Source organism: Patiria miniata, unplaced genomic scaffold, assembly GCF_015706575.1.
Source record: "Patiria miniata isolate m_02_andy unplaced genomic scaffold, ASM1570657v1 HiC_scaffold_27, whole genome shotgun sequence".
Classification (NCBI taxonomy): Eukaryota; Metazoa; Echinodermata; class Asteroidea; order Valvatida; family Asterinidae; genus Patiria; species Patiria miniata.
In genome coordinates, this window is record NW_024037066.1 from 7,899,334 (window position 1) to 7,922,711 (window position 23,378).

A 23,378-nucleotide genomic window follows, 5' to 3' on the forward strand; every position below is an offset into this window, starting at 1 on the left:
GACAAGTAATACTACCACTGCAGTTGTCTTATTCCTCCATTATTTTGCCATGTCACTTAGTATGTTGCAAGAAGCAATGGAGTGGATTGCCACTTTTGATGTTATACAGTTCAGGTATTTCAAAATGTTCAATAAAATTGAATGCAAAGTTGATTTGATTTGAATTTGCAATATACTCTCGTCTCCTGTAGAGTTACATTGTCATATTCTCTGCACATGTTTGTTGCAAATCTTGGCCCAATAAATAATAATAATAATAATACTGTTGAGCTTTGGAGTTACAAATGTATGATAATATGCTTGTGAATATGAATCACTGACTACAATGCACAATGTTACTTGCAGGCCTATCCTGACAGCCTCAGTAATTAAAAGCTTACTGCAGCCAATATTTCTGAAGTTGCCTGGTATGATGTTATTATAGTTGTTCTGTAAAGCTGTGTGTTGTGTTTCAAATAGTTTCAAGCAATATTGTGGCCTCCATGCATCATGATATTTTTCTTGGCTTATGTTATGTTTCCAGGGAATATCAGAAGACTAATATCATGGATTAAAGACAACCTGCTGAAAGAAAGACCAGAACTTTTTGTCCAAAATAACACAGTGTAAGTTAAAGATAAAGATGTACAGTTAAACATATACTTGGCACTGTACACAGTAAAATAAAATAAGGACTTACATTAACTGTGCGAGCTTCACAATGTTTAGGCTGCCACTTGTGTATATGTATACCAACAAGCACGTTTTCCCTCATGGTTGTGCCAGCATATTCCTTGTATCTTCCTGCTCCAGTCCAGAATATGCACTGTGTTCACCTTGTACTCACAACACACGTCATGCTCTGCTCTGTTTGAGACACTCAGATTGACCTAAATGTCTTAGTTAGGAATGCACTGCCATTCCAGACCCATTTTCTATTTGACAATAGGGCTAGAAGAGTGCATTCTAATCATTGTGTTCTACTTTATGTAAAGAAAGTTAAAGACTTATTGTATGGAAAGTGGTACAGATAAAACAAACCTTTTCCCATCGAGAAAGACCAGGCTTAAATAAATGTTTCACCCCCATCTCTCTCTGTAGGAGACCTGGCATTTTGGTTTTGGTGAACGATGCAGATTGGGAATTAGTGGTAAGTTGTATGCTTTCTTGGGATGAGTTGTTGCATGTCAGGGGTGTGGGTGCTGTGTGAGTGCTAGGTGTCTTCGCGATTCCTCAAGACAGACTTGATATATTCTCAGCAAACTGCAAGGGTAGCTTGCTAGTTGAGCTTCAGTAAAGCCTATTGAATACTTGGGTCAAAGGTCAAGACCAATATAACCAAAACTTATTAAAGGTGATGTGAATGAATAATCCCACAACACAAGAGCTCATTGTGAACTATGATGTTAAAAAGGCTGGTGTGGAGTAATTGGAGCACGCCTATTCCTATAGAATCTAATCAGTTAATTTTAATTTTCTGTACTGTGTTCAGGGCGAGTTGGACTACAACCTCCAAGCCGACGACCGGATAGTCTTCATATCCACCCTGCATGGCGGATGATAGCAACATGGCTTCAAAATGCATAACTAAATCTCGACATTTTTTTATATTTAATACCGAGGGCAAGTTGAATTATGGTCATCGGCGACCAGTAACAAGCTAGCAATTTTGAAAGGAGACAAAAAAAGGCTGTGAATGTTAATTACTCTCGTTACAAGTAACCTGGGCAATAAGTTTTCATCTCCTCAAAATTAAGAAGTTTAAAGATGCTGGCAAATACTTAAAAAAAAAAACACAGAAAGTACAAATATGGACAAAATAAGGTCAGTAAGCTGTCAGTAGATAGTTAATATTTTCACATGCACTTTATATTTGATTATACAATTCTTATTGGTTTACAATTCTGACAGAAGAAAACAATAACAAATTTCAGCAACAAATTTTCCACAAATCTACTTTCTCGTTATACACATGATAAAGGAGTATCGTTGTAGCCTATATAATATACAAAGACTGCATAATTACAATGTTTGATAACGTTAAGAATTTGTACACAATATATGGAGACGAAGCTGTAATATGCCAGTGAATACTGCTGTAAAAACCTATAATTCTGCAGCAAGTATGTATGTATTGCCTGTGGAAAACTAGCACTATTTGTCAAAAATTGAAAGTTTTGGGAATTTTGCACAACTTAGTTTATTTGGGGTTTGTAAAGAAACAGAATTTAATAATCATGACGAATAAAGTGTAAACAAGGGGAAGTTTCAACAATTTCCACAATTCTTAAAATTTCAATCTTAACCATTCGCAGATCACGGCGTATATTTCTGGTTATGTTTTGTGCATCAATTAATGTTATTTGTTTGTAATTACACAAATCTTTTACACAGAAATGCATTAACTGTGAGCAATTAAGTTGGCAGTATAAAATGCTTTACCCACGTTCCAACTTAATCACCTCCTGTATTCACTTGGACACGAAAAGAATATAAAACTACAAGCAAAAACTTCATTTATAAATAAATAATATACCAAATCTGGATGACAAACTTTGGCCCCAGTATCTGTGCAAAATCAAATGGTGTATGGTGCAAATTTGTTTAGTATCAAGTAAGCTTAAAAAAATTAGATGAAAACTCATTTCTCTATTTTGGCAAAAAAAGGGTACTGTGTCTCAATACATTTTAAAATGTAAAAAAAAAAAAAAAAAAACCCATAAATTTGACTAAACTTTTAACTTGATTTTCAGATGAAAAATCTGTGAAATAGAATGACAACCACATCCTGCAATACAGTTTATACTATGATAAGATCCAATATTTCACAAATATTTTCTCCTTTTCTGATGATTCAAGAATCGAACTTGGGCAAAAATTACTGCATATCTATGTCTATGCACATTCAATTTAACTTCACTACTACAATATGTAACGTAAAAAATGGAATGTCAAAATTGGAAAGTTCTTAATCTCTCTCATATATACATTCTGAAACATGTCAGAACTCTGAAATCTAAGCATCTTCCTTCCGTCACTGTTTAAGCAGTTTGTGTTTCAAAATGAAGAGTTTATTCCAAAACCTGATATACATGTACGCCATTTTGTTCCCTTTTAGAATTCTTCTCTCTCCTGGCTGCCCACAAGCAATTTCAACGGCTGTTATATACTTCAACACAATTTAAGAATACAAAAAAATGAAGTTTAGAAACAGCTGTTATACTGTTTTTATTCCTGAAAGTTTCATAACCGTGCGAAATTTTTGAAAATGTCGCGTTTTGGAAATAAACTCTTCAAAAGAACAAGGCAAATTCTACAGACTACAACTACTGAGTATGTGCCACCTACCTTCACACACACTGATCTATTTTCTTACTGAAATCTGTAAAAGATGAAAGTTTTAATACATGTAACTGATTTAATGTACAGCACTTCAATATTACTGTATTGCACTTCTACTTCCAATAATGAGGTGCGTTTACATGCCTACATTAATTGTTCTGCTTGAGGATATATGTACCTGTTCGAAGTTAGGAAAAAACGAGATTCAGGTTTCTTTTATACACAGTCCACTTTGACTTTAAGTCTGATATCACAGCTAAGCACACAAAACTGCCAAACACAGGAATGTAAATAAAGTAAAAGCAAAACTACAAACTACATGTAGACAGTAGTGTGTATTAATTTTGGGTGATTTTTTGTAAAAATAAATTGCTGAAGTGGCTGCTGCACTATCAGCAAATTCTACCAAGACTGGCCGAGTAAAAATCTGTACCCCCCCCCACCCCCACAAGTGCGAAACAAGCAAGTCAAGTTTTAGTTCATCATGCACTATTAATACAGTCGACTCTCATTAATACAAACTCTGTTTAATTAATACAAACTCTGGTTATAGCAAACAAAGCCTTGGGCCCAACTGTGCATATCATGTACACAATGAATGGGATGGGCACTCTGCTTAATACAAAATTCTGATATAACAAACATATTGGCTAGGTCCGGCTGAGTTTGTATTAACGAGAGTCAACTGTACAATGATCCGTGCGTTATTTCAAGCTCCACTGGTCTGTTATCGTTAACAATAGGAACTTGCATTAAAACTTACTTGTAACTTCTTCGACTCTAAAATATCTGCAAGTGGAGTGTGCCACATGCAAACTTATACAAAATATACAAGAAATATTTACTTGCCGCTGTCTCTCGAATATTATCACATTGGGAAGTCATTGGCTGTGTTTAGATGAGCCAAATACACGTACATGCGGTACCTCACGAGGGCGCCCTTCATGATGTCAACATCTAATCGCTAATGTCAATATCTCATTAATTGTATTAGGGTAAAGGAATTAATAATCCCAACTACAGCCTATCTGCGGAACATGATGTACCAATTCCCAGAACGTGCAGAAATTAAATGTTTTTATTTTTTTTATTCTGAAGTTTCTGCAAACCCTTTTTTTTATGGATCAATCTGGGCCCAATTTCATGGCTCTGGTTTCATTAAGCAAAAATTCCCTGCTTACTGTAGCAGAAAATTTCGTGCTTACGGTAAGCGTATTTCACAGGTTAGCGAGGAATTTTGGCATCTGAGCATACGTACATCCCGTCACTAAGGATTCCGTGCTTACAGGTTTAGCACAGAATTTTTCTGCTAGCGCAGTTAGCACAAAATGGTGATCATAAGCGCGGAATACTGAGGTTAGCAGAGCCATCAAAATGGGCCCAAGTCTAATCATCTAGCAATTGACTGTACATAGCATTTTATTTCCATTACACTCTCAAGCAGAAACATGCGTGAACCCAAATTTGCAAATTAAACACACCTCATTCCCAAATATAAACCACTTATGAACGTTTACATGGTATTAGATAATTTTCGCAGCTTGTTACTTGAAAAACATCTTTGAATCTAGTTTATAATTTAGCTAGTATAATATTTATATAGTTTTATCTCTTACTATTTTAATATGAACTTGTGCTATCTTAAACCAGTTACCCAAAACTGTTTTACAACTACTGGTCAGGTTATAGTCGACCAAAGTCAATGATTACAGCTGAACATTATAAAATTTGATTTCAAAACTGCAACTACTCTGTCGTCCACATTTACTGAGAAATTTTCCCAAAATTGAAGGGAATTAACAGATGTGAGAGAAAAAAAGTTAAGAAGGATTGGGATATGAAGAAGGAAAAAGGAAAGGATTACTTTTTGTCGATACAATTGTATAATATTTAGATGTAACTTTTTTCATATTGATGGTAACACTTTACACTTTACTCAAAACTATTCTACAATTGAAACTTTTGGATAGAGGTACACTCTGCTCTTACTGAATTATCTGATAGGACTAAAAAAAAAATGTAATTCCACAACCAGCCAAACTGAATTTTTTTTGTCGATGACACATCTTGCACAATTACAAAATAAATAAAAATTGATGTGATTTTTCTCAGTTTTGTCGTAACACTTTCACAAATCAAATATTTCTTTCTGATCTGGTACATATTGCTTGTTTTTAGTCTATGGAACAAATAACGTTGAAGTACTCTGGAACCACGCTCCCTTGAAGATTACCATGACAGCCAAAAAGTGATTAAAACTGGACAACTATTACGCACAGAGAGAGAGCTATTAAAGGTCCAAAAGTTTAAAATCTGCAGAAACGACCTTTATTTTTAAAGCACAATTTTGCCGTTTTTATACTGCAAAGCACATGCCAAAAAGTCTTGACCTAATTTCAACCAATCGTGAGTCAACAGCTCAAGAGAGTCAAAGGCTGAAAAACTTTGTACTTTATGTTAAATAGCTCCCTCTTGTGTTGTAAACTGTCCAATCATTTTGTTCTGATTACTCCTGCAATAGCATGTGTTTATCCGAATCATTGCCATTACTGTTTGCTGTAGAGAAATGTTGACCAAACCTACCGCGTTGTGTCAATTTACTGCTTTTCCTACCGGATAACGATGACAACGTTGATGACGGAGTTGGTGGCAAACTGTGGCTGAGTTGGTTGGATAATTTGCTGGGATCTGATTGGCTACTGCCCGGCTCAATAGGTCTGTGATTGGTTGCCAGCATTCAGCTGTTGCTGAGGTCACGGAGATCCGTCAAGAATCCCTCGGGAGTCAAAATGTGAGTGGATCCTGACAAAAATAACAACCGGGAAAAAAATTCTCCAAATCCCATCAAACAAAGGAGAGATCTTGATCTTAGGACAATGGACTGTTCGAGGGAAACATCTTAATTTTTTTTGTTTTTTTTGTGATTTGATGAGAAACGATGAATGGAATTAATGGATAAATCCCCTTTAACCTTTTGGTGCACAGATTATTAAGATTACATGCACAGATTATAACGTTTCTTTGCGGTTGCTGACGACCACCCCGTGCACCAAAGGGTTAAATTAGTTGAGTTTTTTAAAACACATAATTGTTTTTTCTTTTGTACCTTAGTTGTGTGCTAAAACTTAAGCAGTTGGGGTTGAATGTCTAAGAAGAGTGTTCTTACCAATGTAGCACTCCCACTTGTTGAACTGTGGGCTCTTATTGACCTCATATGCACATCTCATCTCAGAGTAAGACACGCCACCGACGATGAAGATGATCAGACGCGGGCCGCTCTTGTAGTTAGTCGCTTGCTTGTCCTTGTGCCAATGGCCATATCGAGCACTATAAGCAGGGGATTAAAGCACAACATGAAAAACATTAACCAGAATTTTCAAGGTATTCCTGAATCCTCCAAAAATCAATCACCTTGCAGGAAACCAAACCCCAGTTTTGTACTTGAAACTTTGACGGGGCCTCAATCCTGCAAAATCCTACAACTGTCCCATGGGATTTTGAAGTATCAGGGTGGATATAGGGTTACTTAATAGCAATTTTGTGACGCTTCACACAAAACGACAAGCTATTTTCAAATCCAAGCAGAAAGCTATACCTCCTTGGGTTAGACCCTCCTCCATAGCTTGACGCCGGATTACGACCCGAGAGAAACGGATAGATCTTCAGGTCCAGACGATCACTAATGGTGTCCTGTCAAACAAAACAGAATGCAGAAAAGTTAGGGCAAGGCAGTCTAGCCATAAATTAGTTCTACATCAAATCCAAGATTTGTTTTTGCTAAATTTGGAAATATGGGACAATGACCGTGACAAGTTGACAATGACAGTGGCACTTTGATACCTCCATGATGTCCTTGACCACTGGCGTCCATCGTGATAGCTGATAGGTGTGTTCAGTGATGCGATGTGTCCTGTCTGGACCCTTGGTCTTACGAGCTCTCGGCTGCGATTCAAAGGTAAATATGCACATTATAAAAACAATACATAGCTCATACCTCAAAACAAAAACAACCTAAATTACAAGTAATAGGCAACAACAGCCATAACAATGGCAGCATGCCGCTTACGTCAAAGATGATTTGGACCCCAAGATGTTTCATGTTAGTGACGATGGGCTTCTCGGGTTCCGGGATCTGGGCATGCTGGATCAGTTTGTTCATGTTCTCCTCGCTGATACCTGCAAGTATATATAAAAAAGACCCATGACCAATGTAAAATCATTAAATGGATCCTTTTACGGCCCCGACTGTAAAAGTTGTCATGGCAAGAATAGGACTCAGGTTTGGACTCCTGCTTGACCACCTGTAATACTAAGGGAATAAATGTGTGCTTCGGAGGTTTTTATCACTCTGTTTAACACCACTTAGAGTCTGGGTGCTGATAATTACCCGAGCCGGAGGCGAGGGTAATTATCAGCACCCAGACTCTAAGTGGTCTGAAACAGAGTGATAAATACCGACGGAGCACATATTTATTCCCATTCATAAATACCTTTTCGGTAAGAAAAAATCATATAATTCGTTCAAAACATCCCGATTTTGTTCAACAAATTCACTTTATGCTTTTTGAAACATCCCTCTTGCAAAATAATGGAGTGTTCAGCTGGCGAGTAAGATGTAAACAACCCTTTTATGGAGATTGACGCGCGCGTATCATGTTCTGCGCGATGTCGCGCAGAACACACCTGGCGCGTTGCGTTTTGAATTTAGAACTTTAAAATTCTGACTCCCTGGTAGTGTTGCGCATGCCTACGTGAGGATTGTGAACGTTCAACCAATGAAACGATAAGAGGCACTGGATTTTTAGGAGTCCACATTTTATTGTGGCACTGGAAAAGTGTTTAAGACCAGCTAGCCATGTCTTTATCATCCGTTTAAGACCGGCCACGTGACGGGCTCTCGACCAATAGGAATGCGTAAACTGTCTTAGGTATTTATGAATACCAATTAATGAGACATACAGACAGTAGTATGACAAGGTGAGAAAGAAAACCCTGTCATCAGTTTCACAACCAAATGTAAAGCTTCTATTTTTTTTTTAACCCTAACCCTCCCAGAGCCATTAAAATTCACCAGGAGCTCCAGGTTTGAGAGAATTGTTCAATATTGAGGGAGAACAGGTAGAGCTCAGCGACTCTTGTGCTACATGGGACTTGTTGCCCTGTGGAAGTTGGAGTGCAGAGAAAGTGACATTGGTTTCTGCAGAGTGGTGCATTTTGAAGGACTTGTGAAGGTTCCAGCCAAGAGGGGAGTTGGGGTTAATGATAAGCATCTCCTCTTACCGTTCTTGCCGATGACGTAGAGCAGTATGATACGCAGCTTGTCATAGGAGGAGTACTTCTGCTCCAGCAGGATTGGCACAATGTTCCTCATCTGGTCTTTGACCTTCTCTCCTTCCGGGTTGGTGCCGAGGGCCAGGTCTTGTTCCACGCGGCACAGGCTCTCCACTAGAGGCTTGAATTGCTTCATGCAATCCTCTGCCAGTCGCAGGTGGGTGGAATACTGAGGTGCACCCAAAAGAAATATTCAGACTTAGACACTTTCACTCGACAGGCTCTAACAATGAGCTGAATTTTATTTAAGAGCTTTTTAAGAAGACCCAAGGAAAACAAAAGAAAAACAGCAGATTTTACAAGAACTATGGAAATATACAGGCTACGTTTTTAGGTTTGACAATGGGAGGCATCAAAAGAAGGGAAAACTTACCTTTCTCATGTCTTTTTGATACTGTGGCATCTTCTTCAACATCTGAGACAAATCACGCACACTCGTCTGAAAAAAATTTAAAAGGCACAAACGTTGTGTCAATCTGACAGGTTGACTAAAGCTGTAATGGCTCCAAAATTTCAAAGATAGCATCTTGTGCAAAACATGCTATAAGGGCACCAGATACAAAGCTTTATTCATTTATTCCTTTCTGGGTACAAAATCTTTGATCTCACCTTTTCACCTCCAGAGCCCATCTTGCCACCGATCTTGGCCTTGGCAAAATTTTTCAGCTGAGTTGTGATGGCCCTGCGTGGAGATCAGGCACACAGGTCAAAACAGTTCAAAGGTCAAAGACAGTCTAATAAATCATGGCATTTTGGGATCCCTATCAATGTGAAATTATTCAACTATGACTATGACTTGTGCCATTGGTGTTATGGACAATTCCATGGTTACTCAAGTTACATTTTTGATGTACTTTTGAGTTTCCTTGGGCTGTAATTAACTTACTGAAAAGGTTTAATCTGTTATCCCCATGGTAGATAGAGTAGACCTAGACCTACCTGAGCACCAAAGATGACATCCAGAAAAATGTGCTATGTATGATAAACAAGACGCACAAACTCGGTTACTCACATTACATGTCATCTTTGGTGCTGAGGTAGGTCTAGGTCTACTCTATCTATCATGGGGATAACAGCTATTAAACCTTTTCAGTAAGGTAATTACAGCCCAAGGAAACTCAAAAGTACATCAAAAATGTAACATGAGTAACCGTGGAATTGCCCTTATGACTTACTGGGAGACATCTGCAATGTGCTGGTGACGCAAGCCGGTCCAAAGATCGTCATTCTCGTCCAGGAGTACTTCCTGGTCGTTCATATCACTGCCACTTGCCTCATACCTGCATACAGGAATGACATGCACTGTCATTCTATGACAGAGTAATGGTCGCACTCTACTATACAGGGGTGCGTTTTGGCGGTCATAACCAAGAATTGGTTCGGTAGTTTCTTGTCAGTGAATTTCTTCAGCAATTTTAATTGGATTAGAATTACGCATGATCATGTAATACTCAAATCCCCAAAACAATTGACCAAAGAGAAACCACCGAACCGATTCTTGGTTATGACCGCCAAAACGCACCCCAGACAAGAATTCTTCCACCTTTACCATATAGTAAAGTCTGTCACGCGCCAATATAGCCCATCAGGCCGGCGTTCATCTCCAGTTTCCTTGGCATTTAACGACTGAGAATATTTTTTCCCCCTGGATGGGATGCCGGTCCATCACAGGTTACTCCCAGCTAATGCCGGTACCCATTTATACTCCTGGGTGGAGAGAGGAAAATGGGGGTGAAGCGACCTGCCGAAAGTGAAAACAACGTATTGCCAGCAGCTGGATTCAAACCCCTGACCCTCTGATCCTGAGTCACGAACCCTAAACACTAGGCCACACACCCCACGCACCCACTCTTAACCTTGCTGGTGAGTATTTTGTGAGAAACCAGCTGAGTCCAGCAAATCAAAAAGCTGTTTACATGTGATCCATAAATGGTCTAATAGTCAGAGCATATGATCTTTTGTTCACTATTAAGATTGACAAATTCCAACAGATTGTATTTGTGTTGTGGCGTGTTGAATTCAGCAGGGTTGGAATATAAAAATCAAGATAAAAACTGACCTGTAGACGTCATTCTCAATGGGCAAGAGGTCATTGGCCATAGCTTGAAAGGTCAACTCATGGAGCAAGGGTGACACCACGTCAAAGCCACGGTCCAGAACAATCAGCTGGGAACGATGCTTCTCAGGTCCCTGAGTGTCAAATAAACCAGAAACATGCAAAGGTCAGCCAACTGAAGGCAGTGAAATGAAGGACTATTCATGCTACCACATTGTAATACTAGGTCCTTGGTTTTGCACGGAGTAAAGGCACACCTAAACTTAGGAGAATTTCAATTTTGTTAAGCCAGTATTTGTGAAGTCTCTAGGGCAGAATGGATTCTTACTGAATTCTTTACAGTTCCCATAATTTCTCTTAAAGTTCAAGGAATTTTCCTCCACAAATCAATGATTTCACAATGTAAAGAAGAAATTCAAAAGTATCAAGGAACAATACAAGGATCGTTGTGCTCTGTAAGTAAATTTTTAAAGTTTCTTTTACAGAATTGAAGTCACTAGAGTTTTCTGAACTGCACAATTCCCTAGAATTTTTAAATTTGCTTGAATGCTCTTGAGCTCTCTTCTAATTCACATGAACCTCCCTCCAGATTTAAAAATATTGTCTGATTTCTTCCATAGTTTCTTGAATACCTGGGTTTATTAAGAATGATCTAATTACTTGGAACTGCAACGATTAGTTTGAGCAAGAAACAATAGATGAGTATTACCAAGTCAACAGACAATGATGAACTCACCTCCCCCATGGTAGGCTCATCTGCCTTGTATGCATCCAGTTTACTCTGAATCATCTGTGCTACCTCCAGATTACGATCAAACTCACTGAAAAATACCCCAAAAAAGGATTCAAAACAATAAATAAAACTCTCTTCGAAACAGCTACTCTTTCAGACCTGACAAAATATTATGAGAAAGGTAAATATATTTTAAACTTTGGTGACCTGGGCCCAATTTCATAGTGCTGCTTCACAGCCGATTTTGTGCTAACAGAGCCTCCGTCTATTTCATAGAGACCGCTTAACCCCAAAGGAAAAAGTTGCGTAAATCAGTGAAGCAACAATAGACATCTCCATGGGCACGCAGCCTCACGCAGCCCTTTTGCACATCCACGACATGAAATAGTGCTTAAGCAGCAGCACATTGTTCTGCTATAATAAGCATAACTTTTCTGCTAACTGTTAAGCAGCGCTATGAAATTGGGCCGAGCATTTCTGATGAAATATTTCAAAAGGTATCCAGCCCTGTGTAAAGTAATAGTAACTTGCTTCTACAATCCTGAAACGTGTAAAATCCTCCAAACCTTCTCATGGAAGGCAAAGGATCTGCGAGGGTTATCGTTGTACTTCAATACTGAATTGAACCTCGCGGTCCCGCCACTTACCCACGATAGCGTATAGCAGGGTATTCCCCCAGTGATGCACACAGCGTGGCTATCTGTTCAGCAATTCTCTCAATCATCACGGAGCTACCACCCATGCGCACTGGGTTGTAGAAGCTGTTGAAACTCTCCGGTGAGTCCAAGGAGTACACCTGAATAAAACAAAAAATGTTGTTCATGTTGTGAAAGAAAACAAGGTAATCCACAGATCACACATGTTGCCTATTTTCGCATCATGCCTCCCCCTCCCCACCCAAGGATCACTCCTTCCAAATAATCAATTTCAATGAAAAAAAACAGGAAAAAAGATGTGAAATCAGGCAAAAAAGCCCCAAAACAGGCTCAAAACAAATAAAAACACGGAATTTGGGCAACAAAAACAGGAAACAGGAAGATTCTCGTGCCTGAATAATATCAAAATCCATCAAATTATGTAGACTAAGAAACATTTGAAGCATATTTGAACAATGACCTCAAATGACCCCCTACATCACCTTTGACTTCAATATTCCTAATATATTAGGTGATCATACAAGCACTGTCGTGTATGTTATATAAAGAGGTTTTTGCGTATTACCGAGGATTCGTATGGCATGAAAGCAATGTTGATTTCCTTCAGTGTCATGATCTTGGGCTTGGCGGGACTCTTGTTGAGAGTGCTGAACAGCTCGTTGGGGCAACCTGTCACCAAAAACCAACAATTAGCAATCAATGACAATCAAAAATAAACAGCCAGCTCATGTACGCAATGATGAAAATGACGATAATAATATAATGGCGATAAAAATGGGAATGCTGCCTTCCTTTAATGATACATGTATGATATTAACGGTCACTTATGTATCAACGTCTGAGACTCACAAGATTACAACTTCAATTATCACCTTTTAAAAAGGCTCAGCACCTTTTTTTATATGGATGAACACAGCACATGGCCAAATTTGGCTACAATGAAAATATAAAGGCAGGCTATAAGTAGCTCAGAAACAGGATACATGTAATGTAAAGCATTCAAAAGTGCAAAAGAACAAAGAAAAAGGCTGAAAGAACATCTCACATTGCTGGCCTTACTGACATCTATTACATTGAGTGGGCGAGAGGAGATGCCTTCAAAGGAAGAAAGAGAATGATTTCTGCAAAAAAAACCATGTATTTTAATGCTTTGCGTTCAGATGATTGTACTTACACTCTGTGAAGAAGACGTGGGCATACTTGTACTGTGGGACAAGAGGCTCCTTGAAGTCATTGATTAACTGGGCGACTGACTGCAAAGAAGAATAAAAAAATGCCAAGTTAACATTAATTAATAGGTTTCATAACTTACGGCGTAAGGTTTCAGAATTATTCTGAACACTGTCAATCCTAAATAAGCTTGTCCCAAAGATACTGACATTCTGAGTATTATATTAGAATTCAACCGAAATCTAAAAGCAAACTGATTGTCTGTGTGCGAATGCGAAAGCTATGCCATAGTGTAATATCTATTTATATTTCAATTGTGGGGACTACTTTATTCAATATCCTTGCGCACAGGACTAATCTTGACCCTACATAAAGGGCCACGTAGGCAAATTAAATTTGTTGATTTTTTTTTACACCTATTGGCAGGCGTTCTTGTTTCTGTAGGTATTAATAATAATAATACCTTCTCAGATGGCTGCATGATGTATATGGCCTCCAATGTTCGCAGGGGCTCGCGTTTCTTCATAAGGTCTTCCACCACTGATCAATAAATAGATGGACGTATGAAGTGTAAACAATCATTTAAAGTGTATACACAAAGGGATTCATCTTACATTTTAACCCTAAAGGGTCGGGGGGGGGGGCAAATCTGCCCCCCCCCCTTCAACTTTTTCCGCGATAGCCTTGAAATTTTTTTTTTCGCGACCTGAGCTGTTCTGTCTTTTTAGCCGTGAGCCTTGCGCATCTTTAGATACCAAATACATAAAATTTGGACCACCGGTTGCCGCGCTGCGAAAATCTTTCCAGTGCTACGTGCCCTGAAAACTGAATTTCCCCATATACGTAGTGTATTTAGAGCACAGAGCAGAATTACCATTCGTGCATATGAATAATTAATTTGCCATAATTCCAAAACCCTTTGAACTTACTCATGAAATTTCTTGGGTATGTTCATGAATAGTTGTTCTATGCATGTACCAAGTTTCATAATTTTTTGTCACTCGATGGCCGAGATCTTGGGGGGGGGGGGGTTTCCCCCTCCAAGCCAAGCTGGGAGATGGTAAAAATAACCAGGCCCTTTTAGGGTTAAAGTGCAATGATTATGAACAGTTAAAAAGATGCCAGGATGTTGAGCTTCATATGAAATAATTTCAGAGTTCTAACCCTTTTGGGTTTTTTTTCATCTTGTGTCTCATCATCACAAATTGGAGGCATCTATATTTAAACACTGTTTAATTAAAAATAACATGAAATCTAATTTTGGGTCTGAATTTTGAACTTACGTGTGATGCCCTGATTGGTCATGTCCTTCATGCGACAACATGATGACAATATGCGCATACTCAGCTGATCTACGATTAAAACCTGAAATCAAGGAAAACCAAACAAGCCACACAGATTAAGAGATATTTCTCTATTAAAGTGCCCATTTACTAAGCCTTACCAAGCACATTTTAATTTCAAAGACAATAAGCAATACAAACCAAAAAGTATAACCAAAAATGGACCGTTCCAGATTTGCTCATAAGCCCCATTCTCTTTGTATGAGGCATCCCCATGTGAAAACAATATAAAGATATTTCTCTTTTCACTTATCAACACTTTTCTTCACACTTCATCAACACTTTCTATTCAACTTACCTTCCATTCGTTTCGCTTTTTCAGAGGAGAAAAGATCTCATTCATAATCCCTGCAAGACAAAAGACACTCAACATGAGCAAACCTGCAGTTCCAGTCACACTTTACTTCAGGTGATCATTGGGCCTTTTTTTCTCAATAGGAAACTATTTTCCATCCTGGCATATATATGCCATTTAATTAAATTAAGAAAAGGAAAACAAAGTCTTAGTGATAGGTGTGCTGGTTACTTTAACATCGCTATAAAATTGTTACTGTATAAAAAAAGATATCCATCAGATGGAATTTACGTCAGGGCGATGTCAATTCTACATTAGGTTTTTGCCCACCGACGTATACAAAAAGATACTGTTAAAAACAAATGTAAACTACCTCTTATTTGTAATGTATCACCAAGAACATTCTCTACAGTATGAAAGTATGCATACAGCCCTGAGTGTGTGCAAACTGTTTGAATATTCATGAGATTGAACAAATCCAAAGGTTGGAAACTGACATCATGTACACATAAATGAACAGTGAAGGGCAAAACCTATAATTTGATTTATATCACCCCGACGCAAAATTCCATCTTATAATAGTTTATGCGGTACCCGCTGCTATGTAAATCAGATTCGAACCAGCCAACCGATCTCGTTAGCTCGGTGGTCGAGTGGTAAGACATCTGCACTAAAAGCAGGAGGTCATGGGTTCGAAACTTTTCCAACTTTCACTCGGGAGGTAACACACTGAGTATACAGTGTTTAAACATCCGTGAAGGGCAAAACCTATGATTTGAGATGTATGGTAGGCCTAAACGTTTAAGTTTAATTATTTCTCATGGATAATATTTTTCTAATATGACCAATGTTTACATCATGTAGATGATGATTGATAATGTAAGTTCAATAAATGCTGATCATGTACAACAATAGAGTCCCTTAGTAGCTTTAGGTGAGGTTAGGATTAATATAAAGATACACAGTGTTATACACATAGGCCTACATGTACATGTACGTACGTCATGTCTGTATGGTACTTGGTCATGTTGGTAGGAAATCATGTATGCAATTGCAAGGCACAGTTTGCTATACAGTTACATGTATGTACATGAACTGTGCACACTACATGCTCACTAAGCATCTTAATGTGTACATGTATGTACATGTTTGCATGGTACCCTTACATTTTGCAAGACCATAAAAGGAACTTCGTCACAGAAAAACAATTTGCATATTTGAAAATGGACTATAAATCTGCAAATGGATCATTAATGTGCACAAAAATAAAAAAATTCAATGTTGCCCAACATTAAAATCACAAAACTGGATATTATCATAACTATTGATTTTATGGGGTTTGCAAGGTAACAAAAATCTCCAATTTTGCATAAAAATGATTTTGATAAGGGAAAAAGTCCATCTGTCATATTCAGGCATGTAGACATTATGACTCATGCCTATAATTACATAAAGATATTAGCACAGTTGGGCATTACTGTATAATGAATGGACGCTTTCATCAAATTCATGGATTATAATGCCCAGACCATAGTGCCAAATTGCAGAGTGTGTATTACTGTAAATTCAAATTCATGTACCAATAAGCCCAGTGTACATTCAAATGTGTACATGTACAAGTACCCATAGGAATTTCTAAATACAAGTACATGTACACGTAAGTCCCTCCACTCACTGTGCTGGTATACATAAAGGTGGAGTGGATTTTAATTGCATTGATCAGCATGAGTGACTACAACGGGTCAATACGACCAGAGGTGTTTGTGCATAATGCACCGCCTTGGGGCAATACATACATGTACCACCAGCATTCAGGGTTTTTATGTCTCTAAACAAACGTCAAATATGCAAATATGCTCCGGCGATACCAATTGGTATCCACGATAAATGTCAAGATAATGAAGCAATGTGGGCGTACAGTGAATCAGGTCTTTTGATCAGGGTGGGTCTGTTTGTTTACTTGTATCAAGATACAATCACTCAATAGCAAATGAATCACACGAGCAATTTGCAATGGAAAAAAAAGCCTTCATATTTAGATTAATAAGACACAACAGAAAGGCTGTTTGAAGTAAATACATGAACATTGTACCCTGTTTGTGGCATAGAGGCTGAATTTTCAATATTTACAGTTTGTTTATCCAGTTTAAATTTTTATTTGATTGCATTACAAATATTTCATAAAATCAAAAAAAAGGGGAAATTCGATTTTTTTTTTCTCAAACTGAACAACTGGAGTACTACAGGGATCCGTGTCACATGATTCTAAGCTTTAAGAAATCTGATACAATTCTGTAAATTCAGTCCAGGAAAAAGTGTGGTTTGAATTGTCTGAACTAGTTTTGGATTTGGATTATATTACAATCTAGGAACAAGGAAACTTGCGTACCTCCAGTACAAGGAAAGTACATACGTGATTTAATAAATTAATTTATACTACGTTCTATTTATTCTTTGTCCAGATTGATCCCGATGTGCAATGTTTCATCTGCTATGTAAAACTTTACAAAGTACATGTATACAAAATCTTGCCTAAATTTGCTACATTGTAACACCCGAAGAGAAAGATGTAAATGAAAATGACGGACTGGCAGCAAAGTGATGGACAGGCAAAGATAAAAAGTTTGACCAAAAAACATAAAATAAAAATAAACAAAAAAACCTCGAAATTAGCACCATCAAATTCGCAAATTAAATGAATTAGAGCAAATTAAATGTTCAAACTTAACACCATGTAAGCACCTTCGATATATCGATATTACTCGTCTTTTCCGGACAAGATCAATGCAAATGTGGAGATTTATACTTGATTATTCGATAATATTTTGATATTGATATTGCCGATAGGAATTTTATTATATCATATCGAAATATCGAAAGTTTCGATATTGAAGAATGATATCGAAAATGTCTAGATTATGGTCAAAATAAATCTCCCGTTTGTGCTTTTACTTTGTTTATAACGTTTGCTGTATAATGGAGTAAAAATTGGCTGTCTTTTTGTTTTTGTTGTCTAGTTTTCAATGTAACTTTTACTGTGTTAAGAGGTCAGAAGTTGTTTTTATGGAATTCTAGGAAAACTTCATCCTCTCAATAGATATTGGATCCCACTGTTTTTCAAAACAACTCCTTGAAGCATTTCTTTATAAGGTCCCCCTTAACCCCTAACTCCCTAGCATACATAATTTAGTAGGAACCATACCCATCCTGGCAAATTCCAACACCATATGGGAAACTGCACACACATATTTCTGACTTTGATTCTGGAGGTGTTCCAACCCAATGTAAAGACTGTCAGTTTAGGGGTACTGTACCCATCCTGACAGATGCCAACAAAACATGCTGTTGGGGTTTGATGGGTTGGGGAGGTAAGGGTTAATCAAATTGTCATCAGTGTCACCCTTTGATAACCAACTTGCAGCTTGGTAAAAAAAATAGTGTTTTCATGCAGTTCCGTATATTTGTACATATCGTTAACCCTAACCCACCTCACTCCTCCAAAATCCTCCTGGCGGTTTTGGAGGATTCTAGAGGATTGAGGATGAATGGTGATTGAATCAAATGAGGATTCTGGAGGATTGAGGATGAATGGTGATTGAAGCACATGAGGATTTTGGAGGATTGAGGATGAATGGTGAATGAAGCACAAGAGGATTTTGGAGGATTGAGGATGAATGCATTTTGAGGCAGGACTGTCTGATGATTTTGAAGGATTTGGCGTTGGTTATCCTTCATTTAAACACAAGTGCAAAGTTTTGGGATGAGGAGGAATTTGGAGGATTGAGGATGAATGCATTTTGAGGCAGGACTGTCTGACAATTTTGAAAAATTTAGGCGGAGTTGAAAAATTTTGGAGGATTTTGGAGGATTGAGGATGGTTGTAAGCAACAAGGGCCTAGGGGGTTAGGGTTAATAATTTACTTACTATGGCAACATCCTAAACTGTTGACTCATTAACCCGACTCTCCTCAATCCTCCAAAATCAACCAGGCGGTTTTGGAGGATTTTGGAGGTTTGAGGCTGTTTGCCATTTTAGTGCCAGTTGATTGGCTGTATCTTGTATTGTTATGCTAATAGCCATGAATAAATTATGGATAGATTATACAAAATACCCGCACTGCTTTTGTGTATCGTCGGCAATTCCTCATGGTAATACATTGATTGTTGGAGAACTTTGAAGGGAAAAATGTTACAATCTGATGCCGCTTTTTTTCTTCATATATCGATCTCAATAAAGGTCATTCATTGCAAAAATGATGATAAGACATGAATCTGGGACTGAGAAACATTTCCAATTTTGTTAGGAAATACTTAGAAATTGTCTTGACTCTCCATAGACTTTGTACACAATCGCGGAAGTGGCGTCAGTTTGCAACATTTTTTCCTTTTGAAGAATTGAGACAGTGGTCACCCTTCCACTGAACAAATGTAAAAAATAATGGAAAAATTTGGAGGATTGAGGCTGTATCCAATTTTTACATTGGAAATTGGAAAATTGTGAAGGACTGAGGACGGATCCTAGCCAAAAGGGCCTAGGGAGTTAATACAATCTAATTATGTTCTAAAAAAATTGTTTCCTTATATAACTGTACAACTCACAATGTCAGCTTCAATACATGTATGTAGATGCTAACTTTTAAAGATGGCATTGCTAAGGCCAAAAAAAAAAAATAGTTCTGCTTCCGATTACATAGCATTTGAAAATAGGGTAGGTACATGAAGGTAGGGAAACTTTTTTGGGGCAATATTTGTGTGTGTACGATCATATGAAGATGTGTGCGTGAAGTCAATGGTAAAATGTAGTAATTGATGATTTTCAGGGTTTTTTTCCCCTCATTCCCCCCCCCCCCCCAGCATGCCAAGGTGAACAAAATCAGGTGAAAAAAATCACAGAGCACAGACATGACACTGACAGACATCGCGTTTACTGTTTAATGGATATGGATGTTCACGGGAGAAGGAATGCAAAATGAAAAGAAAAAAAGGCAACCATCGGCATCAATAAACAAATTCACAATACAAAATAAATCAACTTTTTGATGACACACACACAGCTTTGCACAAAATGCAGGAACATGAAACCACACAAGGGACCAGTCTATTTGTCAGCTTAGTACATTTCTGCAAGTCGTCGATAGACTGAGTAGTTCAGGTACACGACTACACGCGAGAAAAAAAATTACGCCCCAAAATAAAGAATAAAATATTCCTCTTCAAACGTTAACAATGGCATATTTTGAAACATAAAATGCGTAAGTAAACATTAAACTCACATTCTCCGCTTCATTATTTGCAAACTCTTTTACTATTTAGAAGAATTAAGCAAAAATCGAAGCGAACTTACTTTGACCGACCACCGCCTTTAGCGCCATCTTGATTATTTATTATGATGTTCGCATGGAATTCTGGGTAAAGCTAGTGGGACGAGCGCATGGACCCTCGTGAGTTGTATTTAGTATGTTGCGTACACACGGAGGAATTCAGGTACCAGACTCCCAAAATGGCAGCCGACAGTGTGCAATCAAATTTGCAGGATGAACTTGAAAAATTCAAGGCTGTGCAAAAACGTAAGGCAATGCTGTGTGTGTTTGTTGTAATTCAGCAGGTGATTAAGTTTGGGAATACGTTCGCTTTAATGAAAATGAAATACGTTGTCTGGATAAGTCAGTAACGGCCTTTCGATGTTTGGTTTTAATGCTTAAAAAGTCGTCCATTGAAAACATGCACATTTCGCCCCTAGCTAAAAAAAGAGGGGGGGGGGGGGGGGGGGGGGGGGGGGGGGGGGGGGGGGGGGGGGGGTGACTGTACACAGATATTCAGTTTGGAAAGAATGTTTAAGCCTGACGCCACTCTTTTCCTTCATATCATAATAAAGTCATTGCAAAAATGTTGAAAAGACATGAATAATTAAGCCTTTAAGGGACTGAGTCTGACATGTCTGATTCTGAGAAACATTTCCAATTTGGCTACTTTAATGACTACTGTCTTTTTTTACATGTAAAAATTGTCTTGACTCTCCATAGTCAGACGTTGTACGCAACCGCTGAATGAAGTTGCGTCTGGGTACTACATTCTTTCCTTAAGTTTTGCATGATACATGCCATTTTGAGTTTCTTGTATTATGTGTATGAAAGTATGAAAGTATTAATATTGATATTAAACAGTGTTAAAGTTTTCTCATGTTTCTCAACTCTTGTCATGTCTGTCAATATGTCTGTCATGTCTGCTGATCAAGCACTGAATTTCTGAAGCAGTCTTGTTTTTTGTATACAAACTTGTTAGTTATGAAGTGGTTATTAACTGAAACCAAACTATACATCCGTATGTATCGTTCTTGATGTTTCAAGTCATGTGGGACGACAGGGCCCTATAATTTTGTTGATTTAAATATGTATAAATAATGTATACCTGTATTTACATTTATCAATTTCTTTCTGGAACAGAATATCAGAAGGCTGTGGAGACACGACAAAAGCTTGATGCCCAGCTGAATGAGAATAATATTGTGAAAAGTGTAAGTATGATAGTGACCACTCTATTGTCCGAAGGTTCGTTAGTCCGAAGGTTTGTAAGTCACTAATTAACCTTATTCTAAATTCGGACTACCGAACCTTTGGATAAATGAACCTTCGAATTATCGAACCTTCGGACTAAAGAACCTTCGGACTATCGCATCAAATTCTCAGATTAACGAACCTTATTTCATTTTCAGATTAATGAACCCCCAGTTTGTGGGAAACTTGTGCGTTCAGACTATCGAACCTTCGGATCAATAAACCTTCGGACTATGGAACCTTTGGACTATCGGGCGGACCCTAGTATGATATCCCAACGTTGCTATTCCAATGATTGTTTTCTAAAGCCAGCTCTTTGTTTATAGTTGAGACTGGATTATTGAAGTTTTTTGTCCTATTGAGGTATGCAGCTTGTCCCACAGTAAGAGTAGGTTGAGTATTCTTGCTCTCCTTCAGTGGATGCTGTTACATCATTTTTCCTGAATTGACTATGCAGCTAGCAACTATGCCATTTGAAGAGAAAGAGAAAAAAACTGATACGAATCTTAAACCTTAATATTGTTTTTATAGGAACTTGATCTGTTGGAGTCAGATGCCAAGGTTTATAAGATGATGGGCCCAGCCCTGGTACAGCAGGACGTCACAGAAGCCAAACAGACAGTGGGCAAAAGAATCGAGTACATCGAAGGGGAGATGTAAGTTTCAAATGTCTGAGTTTATCTCATGGATGAATTGTGGGCGTTGTGGGGTTTATACATGTACTGCAGAAAATCAGTTATTGGTGTTGAAGGCCAAGGAAAAAAAACATGTTTATTGTCACTGTTTGAATTGATGGCAATTACAAGATAAAGCATTCCCCAACAAAGAATCTGAAACTTGCCTGAGATTGGTTAATGACTCTTTCTTGTCACTCATAGAGGAACTCCATTTTTTTTATTTGAACCACAGGAAAAGACAAGATGGAATGATCAAAGACCTTGACAAGAAGCAGAATACACACCGAGATAAGCTGGCCAAACTTCAGCAGCAGTTCCAGAAGGCACAAGTGCAAGCGATGGCCAAGTCATAGCGGACATTTAGCCCTCTTGAGACAAAACCTCCAAATTGTCAAAGTTTTCATGTGAAATTGTGGTGTTCTTTGCTGTGAAGACGTGTGTTGTGGATCTGCCATCTTTTTTTTTAACAAGTGGGCCTCAGAAAAAGGCAAAATTCCCCAAATAGGCTGGCACCTGTGGTACTTGTGAAGAAATGTTTCACGTCATAATGTCCTCAACTTTATTCTTGTAGATTTGGGTATTTGGCCAAGACGGCTTCATTTTGGCTCAATTTATGATTGACGTTAAATAGTTTTCTTCACTTTTCTCACACTGTTGCATGTTACTTAAAGGTTATACCTCAATTATGATGGTATTAAGGTATTTATACCTTGCATGTTAATCTGCTTCAGTGTGTAAAATCAAATGCTTCACTGTGCCCATAAAAGGGTGCTTGACTAAGATGTCTGCATTAAGACCTTCAGGAAAACTATTAGGGGGTGAAACATGATAGATATGACCAAAATCAAAATGAAGTGATAAAATTGCAACAAAAAATCCACATAGTGTCAACTTATCTTCTCCTTTTTGTTAGGGGGGGGGGGTAGTTTTTATCTGTTCAGTCCTGGATTTTGTATGAACATTGTTACACTAGTGTTACTTTTATGTAAAAGTTTTCATTGAAAACTTGTTTGAGTATTTTATGTGTATAATATTTGGCGAAAGGTAATTTCCTTTTAAATATGTTGCTTCTGCTTTGGAGATATTAAAGATGACCCGGTAACCAATTTGCAGCTCCATTTTATGCTCATTCTTTTTGTTAAAAAAGTTGTGCCCGCCGGCCACATCGACTGGACGCATACCGTTAACTTTAAAGAGCGCCCTCGTTTGACTGAGTGGTCGATTCTTTTTATCATTTATTAT

The 23,378-nt window shown here is 38.0% G+C and overlaps 4 protein-coding genes across 4 annotated transcripts in view; 2 read left to right on the forward strand and 2 right to left on the reverse strand.

The window, feature by feature from the left end:
* Nucleotides 1-698, reverse strand: part of LOC119734609 (pre-mRNA-splicing factor 38B-like) — a 27,948-nt gene extending 27,250 nt beyond the window's left edge. Inside the window, exon 1 of the mRNA XM_038208145.1 lies at nucleotides 680-698. The gene's annotated coding sequence lies outside the window, so the exon portion shown is untranslated. The remainder of the gene's footprint in view (nucleotides 1-679) is intronic.
* Nucleotides 1-2,962, forward strand: part of LOC119734613 (ubiquitin-related modifier 1-like) — a 4,300-nt gene extending 1,338 nt beyond the window's left edge. Inside the window, exons 3-5 of the mRNA XM_038208149.1 lie at nucleotides 524-605; nucleotides 1,081-1,129; nucleotides 1,472-2,962. Coding sequence (XP_038064077.1) covers nucleotides 524-605; nucleotides 1,081-1,129; nucleotides 1,472-1,540 — 200 coding nt within the window. The 3' untranslated portion in view covers nucleotides 1,541-2,962. The remainder of the gene's footprint in view (nucleotides 1-523; nucleotides 606-1,080; nucleotides 1,130-1,471) is intronic.
* LOC119734608 (syntaxin-binding protein 1-like) lies at nucleotides 1,809-20,362 on the reverse strand. Its single transcript, XM_038208143.1, has 18 exons — nucleotides 20,250-20,362; nucleotides 14,909-14,958; nucleotides 14,551-14,632; nucleotides 13,731-13,807; nucleotides 13,272-13,350; nucleotides 12,663-12,766; nucleotides 12,089-12,237; nucleotides 11,445-11,529; nucleotides 10,712-10,842; nucleotides 9,828-9,932; nucleotides 9,262-9,334; nucleotides 9,026-9,091; nucleotides 8,602-8,821; nucleotides 7,388-7,497; nucleotides 7,162-7,263; nucleotides 6,917-7,011; nucleotides 6,488-6,648; nucleotides 1,809-6,123 (listed from the first exon to the last, which is right to left on the reverse strand). Exons 1-18 carry the CDS (start codon nucleotides 20,275-20,277, stop codon nucleotides 6,059-6,061), a joined length of 1,782 nt encoding a protein of 593 aa, XP_038064071.1. The 5' UTR covers nucleotides 20,278-20,362; the 3' UTR covers nucleotides 1,809-6,058.
* LOC119734612 (prefoldin subunit 6-like) lies at nucleotides 20,318-23,242 on the forward strand. The gene is made up of 4 exons (XM_038208148.1): nucleotides 20,318-20,472; nucleotides 21,349-21,419; nucleotides 21,991-22,115; nucleotides 22,369-23,242. The coding sequence occupies exons 1-4, from the start codon at nucleotides 20,337-20,339 to the stop codon at nucleotides 22,487-22,489; spliced, it is 453 nt and encodes a 150-aa protein (XP_038064076.1). The 5' UTR covers nucleotides 20,318-20,336; the 3' UTR covers nucleotides 22,490-23,242.
* The last annotated feature ends 136 nt before the right edge of the window (nucleotides 23,243-23,378 follow it).